Source organism: Cucurbita pepo, chromosome LG06 (genome assembly GCF_002806865.2).
Source record: "Cucurbita pepo subsp. pepo cultivar mu-cu-16 chromosome LG06, ASM280686v2, whole genome shotgun sequence".
NCBI classification, from domain to species: Eukaryota; Viridiplantae; Streptophyta; class Magnoliopsida; order Cucurbitales; family Cucurbitaceae; genus Cucurbita; species Cucurbita pepo.
Window position 1 is genome coordinate 1,003,474 of NC_036643.1, and position 20,700 is coordinate 1,024,173.

Consider the following 20,700-nt stretch of genomic DNA (forward strand, 5'->3'; position numbering starts at 1 on the left):
TTTCCCTACTAGACACGTTTTAAAACCCATGAGATTGACAACAATATGTAACAAAGTAAAGCAAACAATATTTGCTAGCGATGGACGCTCTTATAGATATAGCTAGTGTGAAGCTTCTACATGCATCAATAATGATACATAACGTTTATTTCAAGCATAGTGCAGCTAAGTTTTATTTTTCTCCTTGTTTGGACAAAATAATGCCACCCACCGGCATTACCACCATCTTCACAAAGATATTAAATAGGGGAATTCTTCAAAACTAATAAATGGAAATTTCAATTTCCATTTTCCAATATACATAAAGGATAAAATAACAATTGTTTGAGTTGACCAACTTGCAACATGCCGGTCGGATTGCCGTTGACCGTCTGCCACGTCATCCTACATCTTCATTATGTCGTTATCGTGGCATCATCGGATTGGCCAATTGGTTAGCGACGAAAATAAGAAAAACTGCAATGACTTTGGTTTCAGTCTCAATATTTTGGGGGCGCAGAGGGCTATTTACCGGGTCCTCTCCGCGCCAATTACCGTCGTTTCTCCTCCGTCTGCACCATCGCGTACGGTCCACCAGGACACCATGTCTCCGCCCTCCACCAGTTTACATTCTGCCATCTTCGTCTATTGTTTAGTTGGTTTCAATTTGCTGGGCGCGATTTTTTCCTCATCTGTGGACTCTAGAGACTTCGATTATCAGCAGCGCCCTGTGATTCTTCCTCTCTATATTTCACCGACGAATTCCACCCATCAGCGCGTTTTGGACCGTGATCATCGTCTCCGGCACCTGTTGAACTTGGAAAAACCCCACTCGTCAAATGCTCGAATGAGGCTCTACGACGACCTCCTTACCAACGGGTTCGTCTTTCTGAATTTTCTGCTTTTGTTTCTGTTTTTAGATTTGTTTTTATGTGTATCATGAATTCGAGGTTCTGGGCATTTATATTCCTAGGTATTACACGACGCGTCTATGGATTGGGACTCCTCCACAAGAATTTGCTCTTATTGTGGACACCGGAAGTACTGTGACATACGTTCCCTGCTCTAACTGCGTAGATTGCGGGAACCATCAGGTTTCTTTCGATTGATTGTTGATCTGCGTTGTTTCTTCAGTTCTGCTCTCCATAGTCAAATATCTGCAATTCGTTTTGTGCGTTCGAATTTGGGATTACAGAAACTTATTCTGATACCGTTGTTTGAAAATTTTGTCTTTTAAGTCTATAAATGTTGATCACGATGTAAGCATGGGATCTTAGAACTAGGCTTGGTTGAATTGCTGATGAAGGAAAGATTAGAGATCGCCCATCTGATCCATCTCGGATCACTGGTTCATACATGTTTTTCTCTGGAAATGACTTTCTGTGTATGGGTTCACAAAGATAAAATAAGATAGTGCCAAAATGAAAAACTGCATTTGGTTGGCCTAGTGGTCAATTAACGCCGATGTAAATAGCAAACAATTTAGAGGAAATGAGTAAGTTATGGCGATCACCTATTTAGTATTTAATATCCTACAAATTATTTTGACGACCAAATATAGAAGAATCTCTTGTGAGAATAAGCCTTCATAATATTCTTTCATTTGAGAGTTCAAATCTCATTCAATTTACTAGTAACCTTGCAAATTGTGTAGCACGATCGTACTTGTGAGGTGCTGCATTGGGAAATATGTCAGATTACTCATTTGAAGCTTATGCATGTTCAGTTAAATAAGGTGTTTAGATTGATTGTCATAGTCGTAGATAAAAAAATATTTATTATTGTAGAAAGTCCAGACAGATTGAACTGCTGATAACTCTAGTTATACTCGATATATGTTCTTAAAACAAGTTTTCACTTGATTTATTTTTAGACCATACTATTTTTAGGATCCAAGGTTCCAACCGAAGTTGTCTAGCTCATATCAACCTGTTAAGTGCAATATCGATTGTAGCTGTGATGACAATGGAGTCCAGTGTACATACGAGAGACGGTACGCAGAGATGAGTACTAGCAGCGGTGTGCTTGCTGAGGACATCATGTCATTTGGAAAAGAAAGTGAACTTCTACCCCAGCGTGCAGTCTTTGGCTGTGAAACTATGGAAACTGGCGATCTTTATACCCAGCGTGCTGATGGGATTATGGGTTTGGGCCGTGGTACACTCAGTGTGATGGACCAACTTGTTGGCAAGGGTGCTGTGAGTAATTCATTTTCATTATGTTATGGTGGGATGGATGTTGGTGGGGGTGCAATGGTTCTTGGTGGGATCTCTTCACCCCCTGGTATGGTATTTACCCACTCGGACACAACTCGAAGGTATGGTGGTTTTGAATGTGCCTTTCTAAATTCATTTTCACTGGTTTATATTTATGTATATCTCATTGATATAGTCTAGCTTTGGGATGGAAACAGCCCATATTATAATATAGAGTTGAAGGAAATACATGTTGCTGGGAAGCCATTGAAGTTGAATCCGAGGACTTTCGATGGGAAGTATGGATCTGTCTTGGATAGTGGAACTACATATGCTTATTTTCCAGAAAAAGCCTACTATGCATTTAAGGACGCTGTAAGTTGTTCAACTTCTGCATCTAATCTCTGGTTTTCAAATCTTAGATGGTCTTGCCTTCACCAAAAGCCTATCAGTTTCGTGCTACTTATCATTCCTTCTGCTTAAAGGCATCCTTGTGCTTATCACAATATTATAGCTAACTCTCAGTGCTCTTTCCTTTCTAACCCTCCTCACATACATATTTACTGTCGGGGACGACCTATCACATTCATGTCTTATTCAATATGTCTGTCACCAGTAAGATTCAGTATCTCATTCATTCTGCATCATGATATGGAATTTTGGAACAGTTCAAAGCCATTGAAACTGTCTAAATGGTTGTTGAGAAAGCTATTATAAAGCATATTTGGATCTTCAAAGTGTAACTCAGATTGATCGAGTGTTTGGCGTTCACACAGTCCCAATATTTCATTCATGTGTCATTATCTCATCTTTTATCATTCTGCATTGATTTGACCATTTTCCCTACCTTCACATTTTATCTTCGAGCAAGGACTTCTTCAAGTAGTTCTTCATAGCCACATTTCGCCGATACAACTATCTTGAACTCTTACATTTTAATCGGATCATTTGAACTTCAAAACATACGTTGAAGCCTTCTTCTTTTTGTTATTACCAAATATAATATTTATGCTATGCAATTGATTTTGGCTGTGTTCTAGTAGTTGATTTAATTGATTTGACGCTTAGCTTATGCTATTGATTCCCAGTTTAGGGACTGTTTCATGCTGGAAAAAACATGTTGGTTTTGGGTACAGTTTTTGTCATTTGGAATGCAATGTTGTGATTTTTTTGGATGAAAAGATCTGATCTACAAGTCTGTTTTGAAATCGATGCCGCATTCATCATGAGCTCTTCTTCTTAGCAAAAAGTAGAAATGCCCTTTCCCATAGATGTTGCCTGAGGGATAATTGTTGTCTTTAACTTTTTCATTCCTGTGAATCACAAGTTTTGATTTCTTGACTTGATGCATACTCATTCTAAAGGTCATCTCCTATTTTGCTTCCTCCCAGTCCATTCTGCAGTTGTTTATTACAAAACATGGTGCATTATTGTTAACTTATGGTTTACATTGCAGCTAATGAAGAAAATTAGTTTCCTGAAACAAATCAATGGTCCTGACCCGAATTTTAAAGATATTTGTTTTTCTGGTGCTGGGAGGTATTTCTATTTCTTGCTAGGAGCACTGATATTTTAGGTGTATTTCTTTCTGGGTTGATTGTTGATCATTGGATTCTTGTGCTAGGGATGTGTCTGAACTTTCAAAAGTCTTTCCAGAGGTTGCTATGGTATTTGCCAATGGACAGAAAATTTCACTCTCTCCGGAGAACTACTTGTTCCGGGTACTCATTTTTTAGTTAATCTTTTCTCTCCTTCCCTCTCCAGTGAATTGTTATAATATATGTAATTGTCTATAATTTGTAGTAAAATTTACATTAATGGTATATCCTTCCTCTTCTCATCAACCATCTCTGCAGCATACGAAGGTTAGTGGTGCATATTGTCTAGGAATCTTTAAAAATGGTAATGATCAGACAACACTTTTGGGAGGTATGGCGAAGTTTCCCTGGATTGTGGATAATTCTCTTTTGCGCTGTACACATTGTTTTACTGCTTTTGGCTGTGTGTAAATGATGGTTTTATATTGCATGCTTTAATAAAACTTAGGTGTTCAATAATCACGGTCCTCAAAATTAATAAAACGAAATAGTATTTCTTTAGAGTAAAGCTGCGTGGTCTCTTTTCATTGGCAGGAATTATTGTTCGTAATACCCTTGTCACCTATGATCGAGAGAACACCGAAATTGGGTTTTGGAAGACTAACTGTTCTGAACTTTGGAAGAATCTGCATTATCTTTCTCCTGCTCCTCCTCCAGCTCCTCCTCCAGCTCCTCTACCTTCCTATGGTCAGAATACAAGTAATGAAATTCCTCCACCTGTTTCTCCAACTGTGCCATTTCTTTCCGGTAAGGTTTAACCCAATGGTTTCAAGATTATATTACCAGATGACTTTTACTTCGTGCGGTATTTATATATTCCTGTGTTCATTGTGTAGGTGAATTTCAGGTTGGAGTCATAACATTTAACATGGTGCTTCATGCCAACAAATCCTCCGTGAAACTTAACATCACTGAGCTTGCAGAATTTATTGCCAATGAGCTTGAAGTTAATGTCTCACAGGTACTAATGAATTTAGAGTTAACCTTTCACCATTCATGTTATCTCTTGTCGACTCCCACAGCACCGTTGTTAGTGCTAGGTCCTCTCCAAATCTTTTTTCGAGATAATCTTGTAAAAGGCAACAACTAATGGTGTGAACTTAACTTTTTTGAAAAGAAAGGAGAAGAGTGAAAATGCGCACCCTTAACCTTAAGAAGATGCATATACTTGACTTTATTGAGACTTGCACTGCTGTTGCTATATCTATATGCTCGATTCTTTGTAGTGTCTGCAGTTTGGGGTTCGGCTTACACTTGCCAATTGTCTAATTTTAGGTTCAGGTGCTGAACTTCACATCGGGGGAAACTGATTTCTTCATTAGATGGGCCATCTTCCCTGCTGATTCTGCTGGTTATATATCTAATTCCACGGCAATGGTGAAAGTTCTTAGTCCTTAAGCGCCCAGCTTATGTATATGAAGTAAAAACATTGGAGTATATCAATTAACTATCTTATGACTGTAAATGATGATTTGCAGGACATAATTTCTCGCCTGAAGGAACATGACTTGCAACTTCCTGAAAAATTCGGAAGCTATCAGCTGGTTGAATTGAATATTGAACCTCCATTAAAGAAGTGAGACATATCACTGGATGTTATACTTTTCCTTCTTACTGCATTTGGAGCACATAGGGCTCCACTGGCTATTGCTTGTTATTTTTCAAATATATCATCACTTGGTCGTCCGCATTTGGAGTTCAAAGTTAGAAGGTTTTCTGATGAAAAGCATGGATTTATATGCATGGTGCTTACATTTACTGACTGATTCTGGGGGGAAATTCCTTCAAAGCATGGCGTTCACACATTTAAACTGCAGTAACTGCTAATAAGTTTTGTATCTGTGACGTGTCTTCTTATAGAGTAATTTGCTTTCAGCCCAGTAGGTTATATAATCTTAAAAATACTATTGATCACATTTTTGTGCAGTATGTATATGCTGTCATGTTCACACTCTCGTTTTCTACTTATTTCTGGCTACAACTTGACTAATTTTCCCTATTATATTATGCTCCATCACGTACTTTCTTACCCCTGGTCGGATTTATACAGGACATGGATGGAGCAGCACTTCTGGTCTATGATGTCTATTGTAGCAGCAGTTACCTTAGTTGTTGGATTGGCAGCCGGAAGCACGTGGCTGATTTGGAGATACAGACGGAGGGAGCTGAGTTCATATGAGCCTGTTGGTGCTGTCGGACCCGAGCAAGAACTTCAGCCACTATAGACCCCCTTTTTTTTTCTCTCTTTTTTGGTTGGAGTTATGATTCTGTATATCAGATATATATAGTTTCGGATTAAAGAAAAGATGTGATTTGGGTAGGGAGAGAGTGAAATTTAAACTAGCTTCAAAAACTGAGTGTATATGGTAGTCACTCATACCATGAAATGCTTAGGACTGTTGTACACTGATTTAGAGTTGTAGTAAAAACCACAGGAAGAAGGGAAAAAAACCATACCAAACAAGAACATGTGTTATTGGAATGGCTCATGTATTTAAGCAGGGACAAAGGTGCACAGCCTTGAGCTGTTCCCAGTGCCCTTTATTACAGGTTGGTTTGATTGATGAAGTAGATTTGATTTATATGAATTTCGACCAATAGGCTATTTTAGCATGGCGTTTAATTAATACTTTTTGTACATTAGGAGATAAATTTTTTTATCACGTGGGTTTAACCGGTTGGAACACCGCAGGTGGACCCTGTATTAATCGGCACACTGCCCTATGATCTTCTTTTCTTTTTTTCTTTTTCTTTTTCTCTTTACTTTTTCAATTTTCCTTCTGAACTTCGGTGTAGTGTTCACCAGAGACGCCCCTTCCAATCTTGTCTTTCGTTTGGGTTCTTGTTCTTGGCCATTTCCCAAGATTCCGCTGCCTGATCTCGCCGCCCGAAGATTAGTGCAGTCTCTTTTCTTCCTACAAGTTTCCGGCGCAGTTAAATCCTTCCCAGTTTTTAGGTCCCCCCACCCCACCTCTGAAGGCGATAGCAGGATAGAAAACAGCCGTAGTGGGTAACAATTGAAGAGAAAAGAGGATGACCCAGATCGTAATTGTATAAAATACTTAAAGTTTTGCTCGTCTCTCTACCTTTTTTTTTTTCTCTCCCCCCCCTGTAGGTGGAATCGCAGCTGTTCGATAATGAGCTTTGTACTGTTTTTGTCGAGCCGGGCCTGCTGCTGATTACGATAGTCCTTCCATCATATTGTTCAAGTATTCTTCGTTTCTTTTTGTTTCACTCTTCTGTGTCGCTAGTTTTGGAGAATAGTTTGAAATGGAGAGAAAGCAAGGATTCTTCTCGGCGCTAAAGGGGGAGATAGTAAGAGGGCTTTCACCTGGAAGGTCAAGAGCGAAAAGTCCGGCGAGAAGTGCGTCCCCCATGTCGAGTTTACTACGGCGGAGGAAGACCCACCAACTGTCGCAACCGGACTTGATGATTGAGAGATCAGGAAGCTTAAGGCCAGAGGAGGCATTGTCACCGTTGAAGGAAGGGCCCGACGGGAACGAGAGCAGAGATTCAAAGGAGGGGAAATGGGGAAACTGGATGAGGGGTCAGCTTTGTAGGGCACCTTCTGCTGTTTCTTGCTCTGCCCAGAAACGATCTGATCTGAGGCTGCTGCTTGGGGTTTTGGGTGCTCCGTTAGCTCCTGTTCATGTTAGCTCCGCCAAGCCTCTGCCCCACCAAGCCATTAAAGACATCCCCATTGTTAGTCCTAATTATTCACTCTCTGAACTAACTTTTTCCACTCTGAACTCATCTCTTCCTTTATCTTCATCTTCGAATTTATTCCAAAATGAAGATCGAGTACACTGAGAGAGATCTTAATGCTCTTGTCTCTTGTTATTTATTTATACAAATGAGATGTATGGTTGTTTTCTGGATACTGGGGTTTCAGGATGGGTCTTGGATAATAAAATTTCAAGGGGTTTTCCTGCAGGAAAATTCATCTGCTCAGTATATATTGCAGCAGTACACAGCAGCCTCGGGAGGGCAAAAACTTCAAAATTCTGTATGCAATGCCTATGCCATGGGAAAGGTAAAAATGATAGCATGTGAGTTTGAAACAGCTAACAAAGTGGTCAGGACCCGTAATTCCTCTAAAGATGCAGAGTCGGGCGGGTTTGTTTTGTGGCAAATGAAGCCAGATATGTGGTATGTTGAGCTTGCTCTTGGTGGTAGCAAGGTTCATGCTGGTTGCAATGGAAAGCTAGTGTGGAGGCACACGCCTTGGCTTGGCGCTCATGCCGCCAAAGGGCCTGTTAGACCCCTTCGCCGTGCCCTTCAGGTGATACACTTCATCTTACACCACCCTCATTATACATTGGAGATTTGCTCACCAAGTTATTTATGTGTAGGGTCTTGATCCAAAAACTACAGCAAGCATGTTTGCTAATGCAAGATGCATTGGAGAAAAGAGTGTTAATGGTGAAGATTGTTTCATCCTCAAGCTCTGTACAGATCCAACAACATTGAAGGCAAGAAGTGAAGGACCTGCAGAGATAATCAGGCACACTATGTTTGGATGCTTCAGCCAGAAATCAGGCCTCCTTGTACATTTAGAAGATTCACATTTAACCCGAATCCAAAACAACGGGGGCGATGCTGTGTATTGGGAAACCACGATTAATTCGTTTCTTGACGATTACCGACAAGTCGAGGGGATTATGATTGCTCACTCGGGTCGATCTGTAGTAACCCTTTTCAGATTTGGGGAAACAGCCATGAGCCATTCAAAAACCAGGATGGAAGAAGCTTGGACTATAGAGGAAGTAGCATTCAATGTACCTGGGCTGTCCATTGATTGTTTCATCCCCCCTGCTGAACTTAGATATGCTTCCATGAGCGAGGCCTGCGATTCCTCTCGAGGTCATCATGGCTTTAAGAACGCTATGGCAGCAACAGCTTATCGGGCCAAAGTCGCAGCATTAGACAAGAATCAGGGCAACAAGGTTAAAGTTATCTGGAAACCAGAGATCTGAACCAGCTCCCAACAACTCTCCAAGGATGGTGATATTTCTAAACAAATCTCCTTTTATGAAACATCGCCATCTAAACATAATTATTAACCATGATATTGAAAATGATTAAGGAACGTGTTCCTCGTGATAAACGCAGTTCTATGACGTCAATTCTTTTTGTAAGGAAAAATGTCAAGACCCGATTTCCGAGGCTTCGAAAATCAGACCGTGAACCAAAAGACGAAATCGAAAACTAACAAAAGAAAATAGAAGGGACGAAAAGTAAAAAGATAAAAACTCCATTTGGTTAAAACAAGAGAGAGACGATTTGTTTCGAAATTATTACAAAGGAAATTACAAATGTAAAATGAAACACAAAAGACTCGAAAAGACCGACAAGGGACTGACGCTCCGGAACGACCTCCTCTGTGACCGCACAGCTCTCGAACGCTCCTCCACCTCGACCGGCACCTGAAAAAAAAGAGGGTAAAAGGAATGAGTATAAAAATTATACTCAGTAAGCCACCTACTTGTAGGCTCTCGTCGCACCCTAAACTTAACAAACAACCACGGACTTTCCTTTGGCTCTAGAACATCTGATTCTGGTCTTAGCTCATTAGGGCTTCCCCCTTGGGACTTGCCCCCTTCGGGCTTCTTTGGTTCTTAGACCTTCTATTTATACCCCTAGAGTTCCTTTTATGCTAACCTGTGTTGGACTGGTGCCTTGCGAGTGGCTACCTCGGCATGGGTATGAGATTACTTGGGGTCTTGCCTAGGAAGTGAGCTGCAACCCCCTAGTCCCATGGTAATCCCCCTGTATTTGGGAGGGCTACCTCCCCTATTCCATCCAGCTAAACGGTCAATTACGACGTGGGTATCCCGTTTCCCATACTAAACGGCTATCGAGCAGTCGAGTCCTGATCAGGAACCCGCTGGTCCCCCACGAAGCTATATCACCATCCACACACAAGTAGCCTAAGGGTACTCTAGAGGTGGCTCGTATGCCGTGGTGGTCTGTTAGCCTACTGAGGAATGTTAGGTCTTATACCTTAGTGTCTTGTTACTCTAACCACATATCCCTAGACTTAATCATAAATGTGAGTCAGGGAAATTAACTGAGTGTGCACACAACTAGCATCCAGCATCATCATACACAATTCATGCAAAGTAAACATACATGCTCAACGGGGCGATAACATCCATCAACTCCCGGAGCGCAGAGATCACAAGTTTCCGTCTTCCTTAAACATATACATATAAAGCGGAAGCTTAAAACATTATTGCAACACTCAGATAATTCTCAAAATACTTCACATAATACACTCATACTCTTAACAACCAAAATTACATACATTCAATCATTATTTTTATTTCCCACTATATTACAAAACTTCCTCTCATTCTTCCATGTCTTTTCTCATTTATTTTTGTTTCCTTATCTTTTTTTCTTATACAAAAACAAACAAAATTATACCATGATAAAATAACTACCCTCCTATTTTCNATATTTAAACCCTATTCCATATAAAAAATAGGGTTAGAGTTGGAATCGGAGGGAAATCGGGCAAACAGAAATCGAACGGGCTGAGAACAGCACCTCACGCGCTCACACGCGCCTGGGAAGGTGCTACACGCGCACGGCCACGCGCGCGTACGGACGCGCATGAGGGAGGGGAGACGCGCGCTGAGGTGTTGCCACGTGGCACCCCGATGAATGGTCAGCCGAGGTCGAGGTCGTCGGTTCGAAACCGGAAGGACGCGCTGGAAATTCGAATTCTTTTACGCTGACGCGTGGCAACGAGAAGCCGGGTCGGTGGTCCGGGTTGCGCGCGGGTCATCGGGTCGCGAACTCGAGTAGCGGGCCGCCGGCCATCGAATCCCGCCCGACGCGAAGTATTTCTTTGATTTTTCTTCTCCAATGGACGCTTGACACGTGGTACTTCTTCTCCGGCGAAGCGCAGCTCCCTCCTCTCTCCTGCGATTTCCAGCATTCGATTACTTTTTCCATTTTCTTTGCATTTTCACATTTCGTTCTACCTAACTCGGATCAACATGGTTCCTTCACGAGATTTGTAGAGCGTATATTCATCTTTAGGCAGGTATTTTTCTTGTAATTTATTTCTAATCCCCGGGATAATTACCTGAGTCCGAAAATTGCAAGAAACATTAATACCTACCTCTTTGACGAACGCTGGAACTCCCATTTCCGATCTGAATCGATTACAACTTCCTTCACAGGTTTTGAGCGTAATCATCTGTAGATTATCATACTCAAAGTTCAGGCTCTAACTCTTACTATATCTCACAGATCTGAAGCAATTTCGAAAATCTAGATTCAAGAACTTTACCTTCTTGTTTCTTGATGGTTTTGGATGGATGATCTAAAAGTTAAGAATGTTCTCCTCTAAGTTCTGTGAAGATTTCATGAAGAAGGCTCGGCCGGAACCGGACCCCTCGTGGCCGGAGCGGCGGTGACCTCCCTCTCTCTCTAGAACTTTCCTTCTCTCTCTAGAATTTTCTTTCTCTCACCATTTATATTCTTTTTCTTTCCGCCATTTTTCCTTCTCTTCCTTTTCCCCTTTATTTTTCTTTTTNTCTTCTCTAGAATTTTCCTTTTTCTTTTTCTGTATGTTACTAAAAAAAAGAGGGTATAATGACCAAATTGACCAAATTACCCTCCAGGATTAACGTTGACCATCCTTCTAATTTTCTATCATTTTTCTATTAATTTTCTATCATTTTTCTTTTATATTTTTCTTAAGTTCTTTTGTTCCTCGTCATTTTTCTCTTTGGCCTCATCTCGGATTTTGGTCTCTAAGACCTTCAATAAAATTGAGAGAGATCGACTTTCAAGGTAAATTTAGATATTAAACTTTCAGTTGAGGCTCGGGTATTACAAAAAATCATGGGTTTTAACCTGAAAATTCATTTATCATAAAACTATTATTGCGCAATTTAACATTAAAGTTTACATTTTTAGTTCTTTCGTTATGACAATTAAAAATTCGTTTATCATAAAATTAAGGGAAATAATGTTCCTTAAAAAAAAATTTCCCTGGAACTACGGCGGTTCGAATCCGATGAATATCCCGTCACAGATCTCGTCATGGTTCGTGTTTCCTTCGTAATCGACAACAATGATCTGTACACCCTAACGCTTATAAATCCCTTCGAACCACCGATTGATTTCCGATTCAATCTCTGTTTTTTATCTGCTCCCTTTTACCTGATTCCGAAACCTGTCTCCGATTTCGCGACGGAAAATGAGCTGGTGGTGGGCCGGAGCGATTGGCGCTGCTAAGGTAACTAGTAACTCCATATCTGTACCCATTCCCCTGTTTCTATATCTGAAATGCCTCCACGTTTCTCTTATCGACTTCTCTGTTCCCGATTTTGCAGAAGAAATTTGAAGAAGGTGAACCTCCGAGGAGCTTTGAGGGCGTCGCCCTGGTGATCGGCGTTACTGGTATCGTTGGCAACAGTCTCGCCGAGATTCTCCCTCTTTCCGACACCCCCGGCGGTCCATGGAAGGTCTACGGCGTCGCTCGGAGGTCGAGGCCAAGTTGGAACGCCGACCATCCCATCGAATACATTCAATGTGATATCTCCGATCCGGAAGACGCCGAAGCCAAACTCTCGCAGCTCGTTGATGTGACTCATCTCTTCTATGTCACATGGACCAAGCGATCCACCGAGCTCGAGAACTGCGAGGCCAACGTTAAAATGCTTCGCAACGTGTTGCGATCAGTGATCCCCAATGCGCCCAATCTCCGCCATATCTGCCTTCAAACTGGTACGAAGCACTACGTCGGATCCTTCGAGAGCATTGTCAATAAATCCGTGCAGCGGCACGATTCGCCTTTCACAGAGGATTTGCCTCGATTGAAATGCCCAAATTTCTATTACACGCAAGAAGATTTGTTGTTCGAAGAAATTGAAAAGACTCAAAGAAAGGATCTGACATGGGCGGTGATCCGACCCAATGTAATTTTCGGGTTTTCCCCTTTCAGCTGGATGAACATCATAGGAACCCTATGCGCGTACGCCGCCATATGCAAGCACGAGGGACGTCCGTTGAAATTCCCAGGCACGAAATCGGCTTGGGAGGAGTTCTCGATAGCTTCAGACGCAGATCTGATAGCGGAGCAGCACATATGGACGTCGGTGGATCCGTACGCGAAGAACGAGGCGTTTAACTGCAATAATGGCGATGTATTTAAGTGGAAACATTTCTGGAAAGTGTTGGCAGAACAGTTCAACATTGAGGATTACGGGTTCGAAGAGGGCGAGAAATTGACGTTGGTGGAGTTGATGAAGGACAAAAGCAAAGTGTGGGAAGAGATCGTGAAGGAGAATCAGCTGCAACCAACCCGACTGGAGGAGATTGGTAATTGGTGGTTCGTAGATATAATTTTGAGCATTTCAGGTAACATAGATAGCATGAACAAGAGCAAGGAGCATGGATTTCTGGGCTTCAGGAACTCCAAGAACTCCTTCATTTCTTGGATCGACAAGATCAAGGCTTTCAAAATCGTGCCTTGATTGATTCCCCACTTCTTCTTCTGCAACTGTTTCCTTTGGATTCTTCTGCAACAAGCTTGAACATCAGAAAGTGTTGCTTAATTTTACTTTCTTCCTATCTTTATCTTCGATGTGACTCAATTATTTTTGAGTATCATCTATCAATGGCATTATGGGAAGGGATTAATTTTAGTTTCCTTGATGAACCCTGAAATATTATTTATTATTTAAAGAAATAAAAATATATAATCAAACCCATTCAATCCAAAATCGGTCGTTAGAATTTAATTATTTATGGATATTATTGAAACATAAAATAAAACTTAATTTTAATTTATAAGTGGGCCAAAAGCCTTCGTTTTGGTCGTTTTTCTTTATAGGCCATCTTAAACAAAAGCCCTTACCGCTCCGCCGATTCGTGACCGAGTAGGAAAGTAGGTATACACTATACCCAAATCGATCCTTCCTAATATCTCCTCCAGCTCGAGGTAATTGTTGTTTTCTTTTTTACTCAATTCCACTCGTTACAAGCTTCTCCGTTTGTGGCGCCTCAGCTGCGAGCAATGGTACTCACCAACTTCAATGGAGCTGGCGTCGGATTCGGTGTGATATCTTCATAAATATTGAGCTTGTTTTGTTTGATATGTTTTGTATATTCTTATCTTTTCTTTGTCTTTTTAACTGATTATTGCTGTTATTTTCTTGATTGGAGGTTTTGGTATCGGTTGTGGATTCGGCATCGGATGGGGTTTCGGAGGTATGTAATGTCTTACCCTAGTTATTTTCGATCGTTTTTCTCTCTTGCTTAGTTCTTTCATTTACCTGTTGTACGTCATGAGCTTGTTCCGGAATTTCTAAGATGATTTCAGGCTTTTTGTTTGTTTGCGCTCTCTCTAATTATGTTGGATTTAATATGCTAGCTGGGCGAAGTTAGCTGAAAAGAGTTTCTGGAATATTATGAAATGAATGCTACAGAACCCTGAGGCTTTTGAATTGTAAATTGAAAAAGATTTGGATCAGAAAGGGGGATAAATTGAAAAACTATTATTCTTTAACTTGGATCAGAAAGGGGGATAATATGTAGTTTTTTTTTCCTCTGAAAATGATACGAGTTGTTCTTGTTAAGCTACGGTTGGTGTCTTGGCGATGTCTGGCTCTCTATTATTTTGAAATGACTGGCAGGCCGAGGTATGCCAATTTTAATAGGTTATTTACTTGGAATAAGTAGAGCCTTTTTCTTTTGGCAAGTTTGGTGAAGATGGAGTAACTTTGTGATTTGTAGAGGCAGAACAATGAGATGAATTGGTTTGTGGTGATCTATTGACATCACTGATCTTAAGATATCTACATCTAGCCACAGATACCACTTGGATTTCCTGTGGGACTCCCAACAGCGAGTAGTTCATGTATTTGTTTGTGAAATCTAATAGTTACATTACTCTAAAAGAAATATGCATGTTGGGTAATATTCTAGTTCAATGAGAGCTCACAACAGAAGTTGTGGGGTATCTTGTTTTGACTTGTGAAGGACTAATAGTTTTGGGTTCTTCCCATGACCTGTATTAACTACTAGTTCAATCCATAATGGTTCATCTTATGAGTTATTTAAAGGAATCAAACCATCCTTCCACAGGTTAATTGAAAGGGTGTAAGCTGGATACCTATAGACAAGAATCTTGACGGGCTAGAAACTAAGTTCTGTGCCTTTGTTGTAACTCTCGTTTTTGCGGTTTAGGATATTAGAACAGTCTGGAATCTTAGGTTGGTATGGATTTAGTTTAAGGAACGAGAGATAAAGTAAATTGCAATGGAAGATTACGTTTTTCACGTTTAGACTATCAGATTTCTGTTTGGAGTCTTCAAAAGTTATGATTTCTGCTTAGTGTACTGGGTTTTAATTTCTGCATAGGAACCTTGAAAGTTATGGTCCTGCACATTACTTTTAGATCCAGTTCAAGATTCCATTATTTCCCTTCAAATTTTCCAGGCACATATTATTCTTTAACGTGGGAGTTGTAGTTTCTCTGCAATTACGTGCCCCACCTGAATGAAGATGTTTATTTTGCAGGAATGCCTTTGAACTTCTTGGGCCTTGGTGCGGGTAACAAACTAACATGCTCTACGTACAAATATTTTTCTAAATAGACATTCATCTGATTGCATAGTTATTTATTTTGTGATTCTTTTCTGTAGGTGGTGGGTGTGGTGTTGGATTGGGACTTGGATGGGGATTTGGCACAGCTTACGGGAGTAAGTATCGGTCCTCAAGGATGATATTTCAGGGAATGGAACTTGACAACAAGGATCAAAATCAAAGTTATGACAGCAAGGACTCAAAAGACTTATCCAGAAATTCCAGAAAAGCTTGAGTCTAGTCTCTCCCTTATTATTGGCTAGTTTAAGCCTTCAGCATTATAAGAGTTTCTTTAAATCTTTTGAGCTCTTTTTGGATGGAATTGAGGTAACATCTGATTGTATAATTGTACCTACATTTGATTGTATAAAAATGACTTTTCTTTTGTCGCCTAATTTTCCAACATATTAGTCAAGTTAATAAGACTTCGTAAGGGCCTCTTAACCGTAGGTAGGTCAACCACGATCTTTGCTCCAATGTTCATGCGGATAGCGCTTACAACCAGAACCACCTTGCACATATCATGATTTCAAAAGCTTGATGTGATCCTTGGGGGTTTTTCATGTTCATTCTATTGCTTTCTTATATATATGAGGTGTTATTCTTTCTTTCAGGCGGTCTGTTGCATTTAGTTGGCCAATAGACATGACGAGAAACTATTCGGTTTCACGGGGCCTCCTCCTTTTCTGTCTTGTCCTCTCCACTAATGTTCTTGACGCTGCAAATGCAAGAAAATTGAAGCTTTCGAGTGGCATGAGTGCTCATGAAATGGGAAATGGCCTTCCAGAGGACACAAACGTTAAAAAGGAAGTGAACCTTTTAGAGCTCACGGTTGGAGGTTATGGGGGGGTATCACCTGGTGGTGGCTCTGGCATCGGGATGAACGGAGGCTTTGGCTCAGGTTACGGTGGTTCTGGATCCGGTGGGGCTGGAGGTGGTGGATTCGGTTCGGGCATTGGTTATGGGTCGGATGGTGGGTATGGACCTGGAATTGGGTATGGCTCAGGTTCAGGCTTTGGTGGTGGCGGTGGTGGGTTAGGCGGCTCAGGTGGCATCGGAGGTGGTGGAATAGGCGGCTCAGGTGGCATTGGAGGTGGTGGAATAGGCGGTTCAGGTGGCATTGGAGGTGGTGGGTTAGGCGGCTCAGGTGGCATTGGAGGTGGTGGATTAGGCGGTTCAGGTGGCATTGGAGGTGGCGGTGGAGTAAGTGGTTCAGGAGGCGGTGGCGGCGGAGTTGGCGGTTCAGGAGGCATGGGTGGTGGTAGTGGTGGTGGTGGTGGTGGTGGTTATGGAGGCAACATGAATAATCCTTGATCCATGAGTGAGAGCGAGTGAGAGCGAGCGTTCGCGGGCAACGGCAACTCTGTATGGTGCTTAATTAATTGCTAAGATGATTAACGGGACAAAATCTTAATTAAGGACACAAATAAATTCAATACTTGTTTCTCTTATATTTTTATAATCAATGCAAAAGATAAAAAACAACACTATCCTCCTTATTATTGCGTGGCTCCACCTTCCATTAATTTGTAGTGGCCTGCAGCTGTATTTGTATTACCTATTTAACTCCACTCCACTATTTATCCACATCATTAACCAACACACTGCCGACTCAGTCATCGCATATATCTACTTGCAGACCAAGTGTTTGATAAAATGCCTCACGACAATAATCCACTCTTCTAAGCTTTCTATTCTGCCATCTCTCCGAATGCGTGGTTGGGAGGTGTCATGGCATGAACAAATCTCTACCGCTGACTCGCCAGATGTGCTCGAATCAAAGGGTCAAAAGCAGTGGATGAGACAATTATGAGTGTTTCCTTTTCAATACCAGAAATCTCCCCAACTACTCCATTAATTGATTGCACACACCATACCATCCCGTTTCCTATCCCTTGCCATTAATAGAATAATCGTCGAACAGTGCTTTCCCACTTTTATTTGTGCTATCATCACTGGCTCCCATTTTACCCGACGGCGAAGAAACTGCTATATATATGCACAGAGTTCTGCTCTGAGGCGACGCGATCGATTCTGAATTTGAAACCCTCCCTCTTGCGAAATGGGCGGAGGCAATGGCCAGAAGTCTAAAATGGCTCGGGAGAAAAACCTGGAGAAACTAAAGTCCTCCTCAAGAGGTAAATAATCTGCCACCCAATTCTTTGTGTTTCATGATTTCCCTTTTTAAGAGTTGATTATGATTGTAATAATTTGCACAGGAAGTCAGCTGGAAAAGAACAAGAAAGCCATGACAATACAGGTAAAGTTCTGAGTCTTAATTATGTATCTAATTTGGTTCCTCGAGACTTAGAGATAAAACACAAAACCCATTAGCAGCTCCATGTGAGATTGAAATTGAAGTGTTAATGAAAGTGGGTGGTTGTGAATGGTTGCAGTGCAAGGTATGCATGCAGACATTTATATGCACAACGACGGAGGTGAAGTGCAGGGAGCATGCAGAAGCAAGGCACCCAAAATCTGATGTTTATGCCTGTTTTCCCCATCTTAAGAATCCCAACTCCTCCTAGAGGAGGCTGCCCGCATACGTCTTTCAGTGTAACAACATCTGCTTCTGCTAAAATATACCCATAAAGATCCAACATTTCTTTCAATAAAGATAATTTTCCGTGTTCACGGTTCAACAAATGAACAAATGATTAGTTCCCCTCTCCATCTCCAACTAATGATTAGTTTCCTTCTCCAACTGAGCTTCGATCTCACAATCACAATCAGCCCAATGTCGTCTTTTGGGACAGAGTAATACAAAGCATTCTCACCATCATCAAACTAGTAGACTGACTGGACGGCTATGATTAGAGGCAGTAAAATTAGGCCAAGATATAGTTTTTAATTATTCAATATAACAAATCAATATGAAAGCTTTTTAAGCTTTGTGTAAGAAATAATATATTTTAAGCTCAACTTAATTTTAAAATAAAAATTAAAATTTGAATGTTATGAGGAATTAAAAATAAAAAAAAAAAATGAATTTGAGTGCCACGTAGTTGCGCTTTCTTAGTACGCGAGAAGAGAACCAGTGTGGGTCCCACCAGACTAAATGTACACGCTTAATGGGATATGAGGGCCACGCGCCTCCACTTTTAATGGCAAATGCCTGAATTCACGAAGTAGTGTGACGGAAAACGGGGAGTACGTGTGGTCGAGGAAGCGATGAAGGGTATATGCGGTTTTCTGAAGAATCGGATGTGGCGCGAGAAGGACAGAGTCGGACGGTCGCATCCGGTGAGAGGCGGATCTGGAGAAACAGTCGGCTGATGAGATTTGGCGGAAAAGCGGATCTGGAGAAACAGTCGGCTGATGAGATTTGGCGGAAAAGCGGTTAATATTTCGAATTAGGTTCCCAATGTTGCCAACGTGCTTCTTCGGAGGAGGGAGAGAAGGGAGCGAGTTTCGCCAGGTTGCCTTCTATTTCCTCATCAGATTGTTTTGATTTTCTTGATATATTTCTTGATTTCGCTTTGAGCATTCAAAGTTCTGAAGAATATTGTTTGGTTCTTTTGTTTTTGGTTGTGTTTCAGGTAAAATTTCTGACCGCGTTCAGATTTGAGATCCTAGCGTTTCTTCTCTTTTTAATCTCTCCTCTAGCGGGGAGTTGAAGCAGAGCAGACGACAATGGGATGGTGGAGCAGGATGACCTCTCCGTTGCGAAGATTTAGCTTCAGAATCGCGTCTCGTCTAGGATTTCGCAAACGCGGTGCGTGATTTCTGTACTGAATCCTTGTTTATAGAAATGGAAGAGAGTGAATGAATTGAATGGTTGGGGATTTTGTTTGATTAGGACTGCTGAAACTTGGGCGAGATGTGAGGGCTTGCGAATACGGGGACGTGCAGGTGATGTGGGAGATGGTGAAGAAAAACGAAAAGGAGGTGGTTGGCGTCCAGGAGAGACGGCGAAAGAGGAGATCGTTGTTGAATATCTTGTGGTGGGGTGGATCAGGTGCATGCATTGGCTGCAGATTCTGAACAATTCACTTCCCAATTCACTTCACAATCCATCCCCACTCTTCTGTTATAAATCCGGCACCATGAATTTGGGTCACAAACAGATTCAAAGTTGAACAAAAAAGCTGCACTCTACACTGATTCGAAGAAGAGGAAGAAGTGATTGCGCAGTTTAATCCAATCTTGACCAGACCCCCTCTCTTCTCTCCTTGCTTCCTTATCTATAAAATAATAAACTAAATTTTGGTATATGCAATTTCATCATTTTTCTTTATCTCTCGTTTCCAATATTCATACTGTGGATTGCTGATTCAATACCCAATCCATTCTCCCTCCGGAAAGGAATGCTTACTTATTTTCTCCATATTCTTATATTAATCTTACTTTACAAGATAACGTTCTTACAATATAATTTTTCAAAGAACAAAAACAGAGTATCTTCATTCATGCACTTTATGGCTCTTATTATTACTTATTCAATGTTCATATTGTTATTGGTTCTCTTTTATTGGGTAAATGAAGGGCATTGTTGGTGTTTATTCGTGGGAGTTTATTGAATTGGAAGTTGGTTTTTCATGAGGATTCGACATTTGATGACTCCGACATTTCTCTGTATAGTCATGTTACCTACTCTTGTTTCTTAACACAGTCCAACACCAGTCCTTTTCTCATAGTAAATGAATGTTGTGCTCTTCCTTTTAGGACATTGTCACCTTAACCGTTCTCGATTAATTTTTTATGATTTAGCCATCAAAAAGAATTTTCTCTTCAATGTGAAGAGAGTCGTGAAACTAATCGACAAAAGGTTGCCTCTCCCCCTCTCCAAACAAGGATTTAACATGTGAAATTACTTTATGAACCAACAAAACATGGCATTCGTTTCACACCTGGTCGTTGATTTAATCGGTTTGTTCCACACTACATTCTGTATCCATGTATTAAAAGAAAACTTTCCTTTATTGATTAAATCTCAAAACAATGTTCTTTGTTCTTCCGACATCCTCATCGGCAAGCAGTTTTGAAGAAGACGGTGTTCTTCTTGACTCTGCTCTGTTCTTAGCTCATGGGTTGGGTAGCAGCAGTCCACCGTGGAGGTGCGACAAAAAACGACAAAAAAAAGGCACAAAAAAAAAGAAAAAAGAAGTGGAGGTGCGGGGAATCGAACCCCGTGCCTCTCGCATGCGAAGCGAGCGCTCTACCATATGAGCTACACCCCCGTTATTGTTACTCATTATTTAGAATTAAATTATTGAATACTTAAATGTTCTTTCCCGATGGCTCGCATTCCAAGCCTCTGCCATTTTAAAATTTGTAACATTAACAAGTTTCTGCAAACGCAAAGCAGACATTTACTC

General features: G+C 41.1%; 6 protein-coding genes, 1 long non-coding RNA gene and 1 other non-coding gene across 9 annotated transcripts; 6 read left to right on the forward strand and 2 right to left on the reverse strand.

Annotated features, from left to right (window-relative positions):
- Positions 1 to 422: 422 nt before the first annotated feature.
- On the forward strand, positions 423 to 6,360 carry LOC111797204 (aspartic proteinase-like protein 2). Its single transcript, XM_023680154.1, has 12 exons — positions 423 to 858; positions 953 to 1,073; positions 1,869 to 2,296; positions 2,393 to 2,549; positions 3,631 to 3,713; positions 3,799 to 3,895; positions 4,031 to 4,103; positions 4,307 to 4,519; positions 4,609 to 4,733; positions 5,048 to 5,149; positions 5,251 to 5,348; positions 5,823 to 6,360. Exons 1-12 carry the CDS (start codon positions 584 to 586, stop codon positions 5,995 to 5,997), a joined length of 1,947 nt encoding a protein of 648 aa, XP_023535922.1. The 5' UTR covers positions 423 to 583; the 3' UTR covers positions 5,998 to 6,360.
- A 103-nt stretch (positions 6,361 to 6,463) lies between these two features.
- Positions 6,464 to 8,917, forward strand: LOC111797205. Its single transcript, XM_023680156.1, has 3 exons — positions 6,464 to 7,474; positions 7,707 to 8,054; positions 8,125 to 8,917. Exons 1-3 carry the CDS (start codon positions 7,043 to 7,045, stop codon positions 8,746 to 8,748), a joined length of 1,404 nt encoding a protein of 467 aa, XP_023535924.1. The 5' UTR covers positions 6,464 to 7,042; the 3' UTR covers positions 8,749 to 8,917.
- Positions 8,918 to 10,231: 1,314 nt separating this feature from the next.
- Positions 10,232 to 11,275, reverse strand: LOC111797209. Its single transcript, XR_002815495.1, has 4 exons — positions 11,076 to 11,275; positions 10,905 to 10,982; positions 10,325 to 10,702; positions 10,232 to 10,242 (listed from the first exon to the last, which is right to left on the reverse strand). It is a non-coding gene; the product is annotated as an uncharacterized LOC111797209 (long non-coding RNA).
- Positions 11,276 to 11,631: 356 nt separating this feature from the next.
- Positions 11,632 to 13,445, forward strand: LOC111797206 (3-oxo-Delta(4,5)-steroid 5-beta-reductase-like). The gene is made up of 2 exons (XM_023680157.1): positions 11,632 to 12,029; positions 12,127 to 13,445. Exons 1-2 carry the CDS (start codon positions 11,991 to 11,993, stop codon positions 13,267 to 13,269), a joined length of 1,182 nt encoding a protein of 393 aa, XP_023535925.1. The 5' UTR covers positions 11,632 to 11,990; the 3' UTR covers positions 13,270 to 13,445.
- Positions 13,446 to 13,612: 167 nt separating this feature from the next.
- On the forward strand, positions 13,613 to 15,777 carry LOC111797207 (protein TRIGALACTOSYLDIACYLGLYCEROL 5, chloroplastic). Of its 2 annotated transcripts, none has more exons than XM_023680159.1 (4): positions 13,613 to 13,851; positions 13,961 to 14,005; positions 15,317 to 15,343; positions 15,442 to 15,777. In XM_023680159.1, the coding sequence occupies exons 1-4, from the start codon at positions 13,812 to 13,814 to the stop codon at positions 15,615 to 15,617; spliced, it is 288 nt and encodes a 95-aa protein (XP_023535927.1). In that variant the 5' UTR covers positions 13,613 to 13,811; the 3' UTR covers positions 15,618 to 15,777. The 2 variants fall into 2 exon arrangements, with proteins under 2 accessions (XP_023535927.1, XP_023535926.1); XM_023680158.1 differs by having other exon boundaries at positions 13,619 to 13,851; positions 15,317 to 15,349.
- Positions 15,778 to 16,027: 250 nt separating this feature from the next.
- Positions 16,028 to 16,696, forward strand: LOC111797373 (acanthoscurrin-1-like). Its single transcript, XM_023680359.1, has one exon. It carries the CDS (start codon positions 16,028 to 16,030, stop codon positions 16,694 to 16,696), a length of 669 nt encoding a protein of 222 aa, XP_023536127.1.
- Positions 16,697 to 17,143: 447 nt separating this feature from the next.
- Positions 17,144 to 19,686, forward strand: LOC111797208 (uncharacterized protein At2g23090-like). The gene is made up of 5 exons (XM_023680160.1): positions 17,144 to 17,520; positions 17,602 to 17,642; positions 17,779 to 18,800; positions 18,922 to 19,097; positions 19,182 to 19,686. Exons 1-3 carry the CDS (start codon positions 17,445 to 17,447, stop codon positions 17,908 to 17,910), a joined length of 249 nt encoding a protein of 82 aa, XP_023535928.1. The 5' UTR covers positions 17,144 to 17,444; the 3' UTR covers positions 17,911 to 18,800; positions 18,922 to 19,097; positions 19,182 to 19,686.
- Positions 19,687 to 20,489: 803 nt separating this feature from the next.
- Positions 20,490 to 20,562, reverse strand: TRNAA-CGC. The gene has a single exon. It is a non-coding gene; the product is annotated as a tRNA-Ala (tRNA).
- Positions 20,563 to 20,700: the final 138 nt, after the last annotated feature.

Bases quoted from the DNA above. Each gene is read 5' to 3' on its own strand.
- LOC111797204 (XM_023680154.1), top strand. From the start codon at position 584: ATGTCTCCGCCCTCCACCAGTTTACATTCTGCCATCTTCGTCTATTGT. The intron at 859-952 runs GTTCGTCTTTCT...TTATATTCCTAG, and splicing joins GACGACCTCCTTACCAACGG to GTATTACACGACGCGTCTAT. The intron at 2,297-2,392 runs GTATGGTGGTTT...GGATGGAAACAG, and splicing joins CACTCGGACACAACTCGAAG to CCCATATTATAATATAGAGT.
- LOC111797205 (XM_023680156.1), top strand. From the start codon at position 7,043: ATGGAGAGAAAGCAAGGATTCTTCTCGGCGCTAAAGGGGGAGATAGTA. The intron at 7,475-7,706 runs GTTAGTCCTAAT...GTTTTCCTGCAG, and splicing joins CCATTAAAGACATCCCCATT to GAAAATTCATCTGCTCAGTA. The intron at 8,055-8,124 runs GTGATACACTTC...ATTTATGTGTAG, and splicing joins CCCTTCGCCGTGCCCTTCAG to GGTCTTGATCCAAAAACTAC.
- LOC111797206 (XM_023680157.1), top strand. From the start codon at position 11,991: ATGAGCTGGTGGTGGGCCGGAGCGATTGGCGCTGCTAAG. The intron at 12,030-12,126 runs GTAACTAGTAAC...CCGATTTTGCAG, and splicing joins GAGCGATTGGCGCTGCTAAG to AAGAAATTTGAAGAAGGTGA.
- LOC111797207 (XM_023680158.1), top strand. From the start codon at position 13,812: ATGGTACTCACCAACTTCAATGGAGCTGGCGTCGGATTCG. The intron at 14,006-15,316 runs GTATGTAATGTC...TTTATTTTGCAG, and splicing joins CATCGGATGGGGTTTCGGAG to GAATGCCTTTGAACTTCTTG. The intron at 15,350-15,441 runs GTAACAAACTAA...TCTTTTCTGTAG, and splicing joins CTTCTTGGGCCTTGGTGCGG to GTGGTGGGTGTGGTGTTGGA.
- LOC111797373 (XM_023680359.1), top strand. From the start codon at position 16,028: ATGACGAGAAACTATTCGGTTTCACGGGGCCTCCTCCTTTTCTGTCTT.
- LOC111797208 (XM_023680160.1), top strand. From the start codon at position 17,445: ATGGGCGGAGGCAATGGCCAGAAGTCTAAAATGGCTCGGGAGAAAAAC. The intron at 17,521-17,601 runs GTAAATAATCTG...TAATTTGCACAG, and splicing joins ACTAAAGTCCTCCTCAAGAG to GAAGTCAGCTGGAAAAGAAC. The intron at 17,643-17,778 runs GTAAAGTTCTGA...GAATGGTTGCAG, and splicing joins AGAAAGCCATGACAATACAG to TGCAAGGTATGCATGCAGAC.